Raw genomic sequence first — 12,876 nt, forward strand, 5'->3', positions numbered from 1 at the left:
ATCTAGTAATGAATTCCTTTCGAATATCTAATCTAAGCCTACTCTTCTTCAGTTTAAAGCCACTCTCTCGTCCTACCACTGCATGTCCTTGTCAAAAATCCCTCACCAGCTCTCTTGAAAGCGCACTTTACATACTGGAAGGCCACAATAAGGTGTCTCTTGAGGCTTCTCTTCCTCAGGACGAAAAACCCCAACTCTTTCACCCCGTCTCTTCAGGAGAGTTTCTCCAGCCCTGTGATCGTCTTGCTGACCCTCGTCTGGACCCACTCCAACAGCTCTATACCCTTTTCATGAGGACCTCAGAGCTGGATGCAACCCTGAAGGCAGAATCCCCTCCCTCGACCTGAAGGCCGCCACGTTGCTTTGGATGTGGCTCAAGACGTGAATGAAATATTTTTTCAGCCACCCACCTCCAAAATACTGAGGAAGTAGCTTATATCCGCGTGAAAGAGTGCGGAGCTTTTATCTGGCCTGGCCGAGCGGGCAGGCGGGGGCCGCGTCCCCGCTGCCCAGCCTCGCCAGGAGGTGGCGCTGTGCCCCGGGGAGCCGGCGCCGCGCGCTCCCGGCCGGCCGTGCCCGCGCATCCCGGCGCCGGCCTGGGGCGCGCGCGGGGCAGGGGGACAGCGAGGACAGCGGGGAGGGACAAGGGGGGACGGCCGAGCCGCCCGGCTGCTGCTTCGGAAGAGCAGCTCTGCTAGGCTTTCCCCGGGCCGCCGGCCACGGAGAGGGGCCTTCGCAGGCACGGTAAAATCGGGAAAATAAACCTGAGGCACCGAACTGGTGATTTAAGACATCGATCCTGCTCCTGTTGGATCTGCTCTGAAGGTTTAAAAAGACCACAGTAATCAACTGTTATTAAAACGCATTGCTGGACCGAATCCTGGTGTAGGTGTTGGAAGAGTACGGCGCCATAAGGCATCAGAAGTGCCTCAGAAGTTTAAATTTGAAAGCCGAAAATCAAGAGTGCTCGCGTGTTCCACTTGGCGTATTCCCCATGTTAGTAACAAGGAGATAAAAAGCATTGCGCTAATTCATGAGCCCACAGGTGACAAACTGAGAGAAAGGACTGAACAGAGGAGAGGGCAGGATGGGAAAGCAGAAACAGGCTCCACAGCTTCATTATCAAAATCTTTCTGATTTCTTGTCCTACAGAGTAGAAAGGGATCCTCTAACCTTCTGCAGCATTTTGCATACAACGTGAATTTAAAGGGTATTCAAAGCATCTTGCTGGCTAATTAGACCAGACAGCTTCAAGTATGCTTAGCACAGACATTTGAAAGACTAATACAGCTGTTTCTGGGAATAGATACAGCTGTCCCACAGTGACTTGCAGTGAGATGGTGACTTTGTTTTCATTTGAAGTGTAACTATGGGCAAGTGTATCTTTTTCCAGAGATAATGGAAATAAATAAAATAAAATTTAGAAGTGATATTCCTGTACAGTACATTTATTAATGAAGTGCAAAATTGAAGTAAAATAAATGAGGCTATCATCACAGAATTAATTAGGGACACCAATAGCTTTCAGGAATCTGTAGAGGCATAAAATCACAACCAGCCAGGCATACTGCTTCACTTCAGGGTTAAAGTTTCCTCATCAAGTGAATCATTTGCTAGCAAAAGAGAAAACAGCTGAACAAGTAACAGGCAATGCTCCAGGCTGGTTTTATAACTATTTTAGTCAGTCATACTTTCGGAGTTGCATTTTTAAATTATTTCTGGAGGACTGTTTAACAGGAAAAGAGCCAACAGTTAAATAAAGTAGCCTAACTCTCCTTACTCACAATACTTCTCTCTCACAATACTCAATTAAACAGTTTGCCATTAATGTAAATCATCTTGAACTTTTGAAAATTTCCTTACCTTCCAATACAGTCTTTCTAAGTTTAAAATAAAATGGCAGCTTTAAAGCTTTAATTACACATACATCTAGTAATCCTACCCTGCTACTAATGCAATAAAGAAGTCAATATCTGATAAAATATCAAAGTATTGTTGTCTCTTTCTTCATTACTCCATTAGCAACCAAAGAGCCTATAATAACTATGGTAACGGAACGTGTAAGGACAAAGGAGAGACAGAACTCTGAACAATGATAGCCAAATGATTCCAAAGAAGGAATAAAAGTATCTTATTTGATTATTTCTAGCTCTAGGGCAACTCTTACTACATCTAACAAATCAAATTAAAAAATCTTCACCGTCAATTGCCATAACACATTCTTCTTCACATTACCAAGCTCAGCTGGAGCAATATCTAGCAAACATACTAAAATTTAGAAATTACTATCCTTCTTTATTGTACTTTTCTCTTAGCTTTTGTTAAACAGACTATTGACCTCTGTAGGCATTATCTGCCCTGCAATCACAGAATAGCAAGAACATTACAAGCCAGAGGTTGGAGAAGCTCCTTCTCTGGAGATACTTGAATCCCACCTGGATGTGATCCTGTGCAACCTGTTCTAGGTGAATCTGATTTAGCTGGGGGGTTGGTATAAATGATTTCCAGAGGTCACTTGCATTCCCAAACAATTTGTGATTCCATAATTACACTTCAGAGGGTCCTGGAGGTCATCAGTCCTGCTTTGCAGACACCTGCAGGCAGTAGGTGAGATCACAGGTTCAAGCTGTTAAGCAACAGAAGATGATGGTTACTGGGACAATATGTTAGCATTAAGGATTTAGAATAGTCTTTACTATGCTCTTGAGGGAAAATATCTCTACCCTCTTCTGGAAGCTCTGTAGTGTGAGCTTTCATTGTAGTTTGTCTGCACTCTTGTGTCTAACTCCCTGACATGCTGGAGACGTCTCTGCTGTGTTTGTAAGTCACTAAGATTGCAGATTCAGCCCTTCAGGCTCCCCCTTTTTGGGCTGAGATGGCTCCCTCCTCCCACTAATAACATGGTGTCCTGGGGTGACCATTCCCAAATTTCACCTATGCAAAGCTTCTGCAAAAATGTCCAATGCACTTGCTAACTTTAAGTTTAGCTAACCAGAAATCTGCTGCATTCCTGCTGCCAAGGTAATTAAACCTCTTCCCTCACTAGCTACACGTCTCAATTAGAATATACAATTCAATTAGAAATACAGATTTTGTACTTATTGCCATGTATCCCTTGGAAAAACAAAAGTATTGAACTTTAATTTAAATTAAAAAATCTTTCACATTATTTGTGTAATCATTATTCATAATTATAAACAGCACAATATTGCAATAAGAAGACATGCCTTAAAATTTTTCTTTTACTAGTCCTGCGTGAAAGACATGCATGTGTTTAAGCCACTCAAGACTGCATCACTATAAATAGTGCTCTATTGTTAGTGGATAAAAATGAAACAAGTCTCACAGCACTGGAACACAGGATGCTGTATTAAACGTTGAGCTCTGCCTGTTCTAAAAGTGAAAGGCAACATCAACTGATAGATTGGTCTGCGGGTACGACACACGGCTGGGAAAAGCTCAGTCTGACTCTGCAGTTTCCAACACAGCAGGAGTAGCAGCTGATTTTCGGCCTCAGCAATGGCAGAAGCTGTCATAAGACATTGGGTGGAAACTCCTGTACGCTACCAGGAGCAGTTTGTTGACCAAGAGCTGGAAGCACACAAACTGAACCACCTTTTATATGCTTTGCCGGGCCCTGCCACCACTGCACTGAGGGACCGAAGGTGTGCCACAGAAAGCACGGCTGGGGCCAGGAAGAGCAGCCAGGAGGAGGAAAACACACATTTTCGGGTCTTGCTGGATGTTGTGCAGTTTCGCCCCGAAGATATCATTATCCAGACTTTCGAAGGCTGGCTCCTGATTAAAGCTCAGCACGGACCCAGGATGGACGAACATGGTTTCATATCTAGAAGCTTCACCAGACAATACAAATTACCTGATGGAGTGGAGAACAAAGACTTGTCTGCACTTTTCTGCCATGATGGCATTTTGGTTGTTGAAATGAAGAACTCAGTGGAAAAGAATTAGAACCATGTCTATAGTTATCGGTGAGATAAAATCATTCTTAATGTAACAAAATTATAATCATGCAATGCTGTAGGGTGTAGTAAGCATGTAGCATGTATTTATTGAAGGAAATTATTTGTATATATTTTTCTGTATGCTGAGTTTACTGTTTGATGTGAACTGTTATACTGCTTGCCTCCAGCTACACATAGGTTGAAAACACAGGCTGTTCAAACAATAGCAAACTCAGGTTACTCTCAGCAGGAGAAAAGAAAAAATCTATTTGGTAACATATTGAAAATGGAGTTCTGAGTTAAGTAGCAGGAATTATATTTCTAAGGAATAAGCATTTGTCATACATAGTCATAAACATTAAAGAAGGAATGGACAAGTTGTCAATCTTATGGAAACTTATGTACCAAAAATTTTGTTTTCTAATTTTTGAGATTAAATTCTTCTCTCTGGAAAAACATATAAACTAAAAGAGACCATCAAGAAAAAAAAAAATCCCTATTTCTACAGTTTAAGCTTCTATACAAAAAAAAAACTCTCAAGAGTTTACTTTGTAGAAGTGTGTTGCATGTTTCAAACTATAAGAAAAAATAATTGGTTTGCTTGATGTTATATGCTTGAAAATACAATAAATAGAAATTATACTTTCTGTCAAATTAATTTGAAAGGAAAACTTTAAAGACATTTTAGAAAATTGGTTTTGTTTAACATAAAAAATGAAGAAAAAATATTTGCTTACAAAAGCACCAAATTCTTCTTTGTAAAACCTCAGTAATAAAAAGACATTGCTCTTGCACAAATGCCTTTTTTCTTACACATTTTAAGTAATCTTGTTATTTAATCAGATGAGTATTTAATTGTCCACGTTCCTTGACAATTTAGGCTGAAATCCCACAACTTTGTCTTCAAGAGCAAATTTCTCTGCCAATGATAATCTCCCTCTGCCCATAGGAACACAGACTCTACATGAATCTAATTTTAAATATAGGAGTTCCTTGCTGCAGACACAGCTTTAGTTTCTGTTCCAGTGTCTCACATTTCATGAGAGTGGCAGAGATGAAAAAATATCCACCTTCTATATCTAGTATGTGGTCCTCTCAATATTAAAAAGAAATAATGCTATGGATTTGTAAATACTCACATATTTGAGGGTAACTGCATCTGCAAGTTGAACTGCCTCCTTTTATGTGTACTGGAGACTACAATGACTGGTGTGCTATGAATAGTAAAGGAATGTGGAATGGAAAGTGCTAAGTTAAAAACAGACTCTTTATCACAGCCATCTGCTGTTTGGACAAATCAAAAACATATTCAAATGAAACTGAATACAAATACAATTTTAGGAATACAAGATGAACAAAACCTCGGCTCTCTCTGGCTGAAGCTAGAGTGTTCCTTTTGTTTCAAGTTAAAATCCTAAGTTGTATGTTTGCACATGTCGATTTATGAAAAGATTTACATTTTTGTTGTTTAGACTTAAAGATATTTGAAGCCATTGGTTTTAGAAAAGTGGTTAGTACATTTCTTGTATTTTACCTATTAATTGTGCTAAAACTCACAAGAAATTTGTACAAAAAAGGCAGAATAAAGTCTGAATTGTAAATTTCCATCACATGCAATTATATTTTTAATGTACCAGAAGTCAAGAGTGTAATGTGCTCTACCAAACTAAATCAAATATAAAATGTATGTCCCTGCATTTCTACTCAACCCCACATTTTCCCTTCATATTGCCTGTGTTCAATTTGCATATTGGTTTAAGATCAAACAGCCAATCAGATCTAGATTTCTATGTCTAGGAGCTTCATCAAAGAGCAATCTGGTAGAAGATGTAACAAGGACTTAAGAAACTGAATTCTAGATACAGGTCTGGATTTAAATTTTACAGGCCAGCTTTATAAAAGCTGTACAAGCTTAAAACCATGGTTTCTACACCACCTATGGCACAACTATCGCAATAGTGTTCAGGATCACAAGTTAGCAATCTGATTTAGTGATTTTTGTTTACAGAGAGTTTTGTAAATTTTATCACTTGAACTTACAAGTTATTATAGAAACTATTCTAGCTATGATTGCAGTGATGATATTCATAGCCCTATAGATGAGAAAGACGTTCTAAAAAAACATAACTGATTTAATTATTTCAAATTAGATCATGGTTAAGCTACTGGAAACTTGGCAAGGAATTAGACCATACAGCCAAAATCATATCATCTGCTCTATATATGTTAATACCATGGTTACACACAGGCCTGCTTATGCACACAGGCCTGCCTCACAAATCTGGGTGGAGAATGTAACATCTGATTTTTCTGTATTGCAGGTCTCTCTGCATCACGCTGTGCCCAAGTCTCTACTTGCTCACAATGTCATCAGTCAGAAATCACTGGCACACCTTGACCCAGACATAGCACAGCCAAACTTTACCTTCTCTTGTAGACAGATCTTTACAAAAGCCTATATCCATGCTCCTTGGTAAATGGGAACTTCCCCTGACCTCGTACCTGAGTGTTGATGTAACAGGGACCACACTGGAGTGTGGACCTGCCACTGAATTCCTGCATTTTAGCACCAAGAAGAGCATAGGAAAATGTTTCCCTCCTTTTTTTTAAGTGGTGATTTATCAAAAGATCTTGGATGGATGATTTTAGGTGTATACCAGAACAATCTCAAAGTACTTGGCAGACAGTTTCTGAATAATCTGGAAAGATCTGTTCTCACATATTTTATATTTTACTTTTATAATCTGATTAGAACTGAATGTGAATATCACATAGAAAGCTGCTAATATTGCTCATGGGCAGCAGGCTGAGATATTAATCAACAGCAAAGGATTTCAGAACACCTACAGCTTAGGGCAGGTTTAAGACATACTGATGTGGTTAAATTAGGAACTGTGAAATTGGATGTCTATAAAATTCTGGCCCAGAATAAGTGATAAGCCTGTGGAAGCTTTTGCAGGCCAAGTGTTACTGAGCTTCCTCAGTTCCCAACAGTGAGGGATCAATTACCTTTGTAATTGATCAAACTGCTCCTCCAAATGTATAAAGATGATTTAATGAATGAGTGTAAGCGCTGTGAAAAATGCTTTCGTACAGAAGAAAATTTATCAATATGGTACTAGTCTCCAAATAGAAGGTAAAAAAAAAAAATTCTGTAAGATTCTTGTGGGCCGAAAGCCCAAAAATGCCTTTCATTGCCTTGCTGCCTTTTTATAGTTTCTGCTGCAGCCAGGGTATTTGAGATCTCTCTACAGAGTCCAGTACTGGTAATACAGTTAACCAAGGCTGACATGACACCTACCAGTCACTCAATAACAACTTAGCTGCAGCACTGGAAAACAGAAAAGGAAATCTCTGGTATATCATAGTCGTGACACTCCCACTCAGAGGGGAAGGTCTCACTTTGTATCAGGGGAAGGTCTCATTTCTTACTTCATATCCAGGAATCAAAACATCCCTTTTAAATCTAAGTAACAGTACAAGACTGGTTTTTAAAGCAAGTACAAACATTTCTGAAAATATTAGGTACGCCTTCTGTTGTTTGAAAGAGATGCAGACCTCTGTCTTGCCAGCTATCAGAGACAGTAGCTGGTCCCTCTCACCCAGAGGACAGCAGCTCAATAGCCCTACATTGTGAACACAGAAATTAAGTCTAAAGAGTTACATCTGTACACGACGTTGCAGTAGTGAGCTGGCCCAATTGTGTTAACTCTGTGCCAGCTCAGGTCCAGAAAACTCAGACTCTCTACTGCTGTGCTCAGGCTGAAAAGTCGTCCCTTATTTAATAAAACCACTTGGACATTAAGACAGATATGGGAAACATGGCACTCCAGCTCAGGACGCCCCACTCAGGTTAGTGCTAGAGTGGAGATTTCTGCTGTCTGTGCCATGGTGAGCTGCATTTTCACCAGAAATCCCATCAGTCTACTTTAAAAGTAGTCTACTTTAGTCACATGGTAATACTGCTGATGCCAGCCTTTTCAAGGGGAAGCATGTCTAGCAGTAGCTTGCACAAATAGAACTGGTGCAAACAGAGAATAACTTACAGTTCCTCTCATGCTCCTTGGTATGTTTACTGTGCTTTGGGTTGACCCTGATCCCAGTAAGCACTGGTGATGAAGCTCTGCTACATGGCACAGAAGCTGCAGCAGGCAGGTCTGTGCACGAAGAAACAGAAAACTGTAGAACCAGGATAGTTAAGTCTTGGCACACAGGTCTGTCAGGGAGAGTAAAACATCCCTGTGTTACCAACACTGTTTCCAGCAAATCCAAACCACAGCCCCATAGCAGCTACTGTCAGGAAAATACACTTAATCTGAAGTCAAAACCAGTAGACATATATATATATATATATATATACATATGTATATAAAGAGATTTGAAGACACAATATTTAAACCTTCTACAAGAAATACTTGACTTTTTTGTAAAATAAGCATTTTTAGGGGCTGTGAAATACATTTTAAAATTACTTCCAAAATTTTTGATTTTTAATAGAAAAGGAACAACATACATGGACTGAACCCTTGGTATCCTAGGCTGAAAGAGTATCTTCAGCTACTATTTTCAGATATGTTTCTTTTCAATGGCACATCTATTCAACTATCTATCAATTATACATTTCATCATGTAAGCAGACATCGCATGTCAGAATTTCCAAAAGTTTCATTTGTTCTTAGTAGATTTGGATGACATGGGGATAAAAGTGGAAGTGCCCTACCTGAACTAGCCACCCCAGAATTCTTAGTTAAGCCTTCATCAGCTCAAATGGTTTACTGAATCAGTATAAAATAGTTAACTTGTGCAGCTGTCCTCTCACTGGCTCTGCATGGAGCTAGTCTGATCCAGCAAGACTTCCCCACTCAGGTGCCAACGTGCAGCCTCCGGGGCTGGCTGGAACATTTCTCTCTACCACCACAGTACCAAGAGTAGAAGCTGGCTGGTCCTGCAGCTGATTCAGACATCCAGAGGGACCACATGAGTAGTTCTCTGTGTGTGTCTGACTTTCCACAGGAGGTAAGAGGGGATCTGAGAATGTTTTTTAGTCCAGTGGCAGTAACTCCTTTATTTTTAGTTCCACTCCTCATTTTCCAGGATATGCCATTCTCTTCTTAGCCTGGGCACAGGAGCCATCTGTTCCACAGACATCACAGTAGCACACTGGAGTAAGCACGAAGAGCAGGCATGGCTTCTGTCTGTGAATAAGTTGCTTTGGAATTTGGATGTTGGGTTTAAATAAGTCCAGCTCTTAACTAAAAATTGTTCCATTGATCATAGCTGTAATGAAAAATTAATGAAGGGGAATTATTTTCAGAGCAGAGTGTGACTAATAAAAACCTCTGTCTTACAAGGCAGACAAGCTCATAAGCTACCTGCTCTGGTGACAGCAGATATTTTAATAGCAGTTCAATTATATTTTGCAACTTTACCACAATTACCCAAGCACTGGTGGCATGATTAGTATGTACTGTACAAGACACATCATAAATACAGTCTCTGCCTTAATGTATATATGGAGCCTCAGGACTTGATCCCGGCATGAAACTGAGAGACTCAATACAGATTAGGAGACTATGAGACAACTAAGTGAAGAAATATGAACTCTGGACCCAAAATAATAACTATAGCAATATTTAACCTAAACCTTCTAGAAACCTCAGTCTGAAATTACTACAGTGTCAAGACAGATAAGGTTTCCATATTTATTTTATTCCAGATTTAAAGGTCAGAAGGATCAGTGATGATCCCTAGTGTGACACCTGAGCAGAATGCACATTATCTCACCTGATAATTTACTCATTAAGCTAACCCATAATATGTTTGAAAAAGAACACATATTTAAGTAAGAAATCAAATCTTTATTTCAAGATTTCAGTTGATGGAAAACTCATCACACCTCTCCATCAGTTATTCAAGTGTTAATAATCATCATGGCCTACAAGAGCAGGTTTTCCCTAGTCCCCTGAGATTTGTTGAGTGATAATTTTATCCTAAAATTAAAAGTAACACTCTGGACAGCTCTTGGGACAGTCTTTCTACTACCCTGTTTTTATGAGTTACAAAGATATAAAAGCATAATGCTTTCTATTAAACAGTCTAATAATTAAACAGCTACTAATAGAATACAAAGGAATTTACCAACATGAAAAACTGCAAATACAATTTTTCCACATAGAGCAGAAATACTTACTGAATAACTTTGCATATATTTAATATCTTTGTACCTTATGGATACCTGTATCATCATTGGCAATTTTGCCGTCTTCATGTCCTACTCTTTAGCTATTTCTAGGATTCTGTTGCTTGTTGAAGAAGTCCTGACCTCCCACTGATCATATAATTTTTACTATACTCTGAGCTTTCTCCTGTATCAATTGATATTGCTTCCTACCAACTCCTTATTTTTCCATTTCTACTTTCACTTGCCCTTTTATAACAATGTATTTTAAAATTGGATAATTCTGCTTAGATGAACACAGTTCGTATTTATGAGTAACAACAAACACTCTAAATGCATACAGAACAACCAGAGCCAGGTTCTGACACTGTTTCTCTTAGGAAATTATAATCTCTTTAAGATTTTACTAATGGTATGGATGCCCAATACATCTCTGCATTGAACTCTGTCCTAAAACAAATGTTCAAAACAAGGAAGCACCAGGCTACACCACCTGTGATAGGGAATTAATGTCATTCACTTTCTCACAAATACATGGCCCTAAGCAAGCACAGCAAGAACCTTCTTCATCACCTCAATATTTGCAAGCCTCTATGTTCTCCAAAAGACAAGCAAAACACAGAAGCTAAAATAGAGTAACATAGTGTCATTTCCAGACACTCAGCTTCTCAGAACTCTCCATGTCTTGAGCTGTCACAGGCAAATGAGTAACTCCTTGGCCATCCTTTGATAGTCCATGTCCACAAGCAACAACTTGAACAAAATTCTTCTCCTTGAAGATAAAACAATGTCACCCAAATATTAATTAACCTTAATAAAAATGTCACTGTCTCCTGATATAGAATGCACTGTACCAGTTTAAACACAAGCTCTGAGAAAATAAAAGATACTTTGATGGTCAAAATTCCACCAAAACTGGTCTGTTGCCTAAGTTAGTGAACGCTTGTCCTGGTTTCCAGGCTGAGACTGAGAAGTCACTCATAAAATGCAACAATGGACAGTAAAAACTCATAAAGTATTGTCCAGGCTCATCCATCTTGATCCATTGACATTATAACTGAGGAGCTGCCAGTGACTAGTCCTTCACTCTGCAACCAGCCTCTGCCAGGCACCTTTCTGCACTGACCAGAACAACTTCAGCCACAGTCCTGTGGATTTTTAGAACCTATTTTATTTTATATAACTTATTAATTGTTATTATATTTATATAACTTTATTAATGGTTATTTTAAATAACCATTTATTTTCCCATGGTAAACCTCAGGAATAACACAAGCACAGACCCTGCTAAGGAGGTCTTCTCTGCAATTTCTCTGTCCTGGGTGAAGACAGGGAAATATGCATGAAAGAAATTAATGAATTCTCAATTCTTTATTCTCACTATCCTACGACATATTCATCCTATACAATGGGTTCATTGCCACAGTTACATGGTACATGGATATAATACTGGCCTCAACACAGCTACCCAATTAGCTCTCAGTTTTGCTTTTTACCAAGTATTTGTTATTACTAAATGTATTGGACTGATAAACATAAGATTGAGATTATTCCTCAAGGACTTAGGTAGCTCAGGACAAAGTACTGCAGGCTCATTCATCCTCTTTTGCTGTCTCTCTCTTTATTCAGGAGGAAAATTCTGCCTGTGTGCATGCCCAGGGACTGGCAGTTGGCATGGGTCCATTTGTCCATAACCATGAGAAACTCAGCACCGTCAGGATGTCAGCCTAGCACATATCACCCCTGCCACAGCATGGAAGAAGAGCTGCATACATAAAGGATTTATCCTGACAGCATCCTAAGATGGTTTGAAACATTATCCCTTCAGACAGGAAATGGAGACAGACACGCATTGCAAGTAATATTAAATGAAGAGTGGAGAATAACTAAGTAACAGCTACCTATTATACAGACTGGGGCTGTGATAGCTAATACATATTGCAAAGACCAAGCAAAAACTCAGTGTTTCTGATAAATTATCTCTAGCTTTACACAGTCTGGTTTGAAAAAAGCAATGCAACTTTTACTTAATTCATACTTGTTACTGAAAAATATTTTGTTTTCTTCTATATCTCACGGAATTTTTTCCTAAATTTATGCTTTTAAAATACTATAAAGTGTCTCTATTTCTCTTTGGTTTATGTTTTCAAGTAAGATTTTACAAAACATTTCAAATAAAATTACATTCCATCTTTCAGAAACTGAAAAAAATACCACTAGAATAACACGTTTATAAAATTTATTGCATTTTCTTTATTGATTTGATAGGTCAAAGTCTTTACTTGCCTTTAGCATCTTAGTTTTAGCAATTGAAATGTTTAAACACTTTTGTATTTAAAATAATTTTGTGCCCTCTAGTGGCAGCCCTGCCAGGCACCTGAACTGTGCCTTGCCTTTCAGACATTACATAACAATGGAAGCAAAACAGTTTATTCCCCTACTAAGTGAAATTTATTATTAATCTGTATGCTTTCAAAAAATTACACTCAGCTCTAGTTATGATGAGGTAGTAAGACTACCTACAGATTTACCACAAATAGCAAAACCCCCAAAAATCACATATATTGTGTAAGCATTTCATCAAATTTGCTCTTAGAAATTATATTGATGAAAACCAACCTATTTCTAGCCATTTCCTTGAACAAAGCACTGTTCGGTGTATCTCCTATTAGAGCATTGTTCAATGTCCAGACACCTGTTTTTTCCGGGGTCCACAGAGGAGCATCATCATAAAGA

General features: G+C 38.9%; 1 protein-coding gene across 1 annotated transcript; it reads left to right on the forward strand.

Annotated features, from left to right (window-relative positions):
- Positions 1-3,123: 3,123 nt before the first annotated feature.
- On the forward strand, positions 3,124-5,567 carry HSPB3 (heat shock protein family B (small) member 3). Its single transcript, XM_030257928.4, has one exon. The coding sequence runs from the start codon at positions 3,520-3,522 to the stop codon at positions 3,967-3,969; it is 450 nt and encodes a 149-aa protein (XP_030113788.1). The 5' UTR covers positions 3,124-3,519; the 3' UTR covers positions 3,970-5,567.
- The last annotated feature ends 7,309 nt before the right edge of the window (positions 5,568-12,876 follow it).

The sequence above is a fragment of the Taeniopygia guttata genome, chromosome Z (genome assembly GCF_048771995.1).
Source record: "Taeniopygia guttata chromosome Z, bTaeGut7.mat, whole genome shotgun sequence".
Classification (NCBI taxonomy): domain Eukaryota; kingdom Metazoa; phylum Chordata; class Aves; order Passeriformes; family Estrildidae; genus Taeniopygia; species Taeniopygia guttata.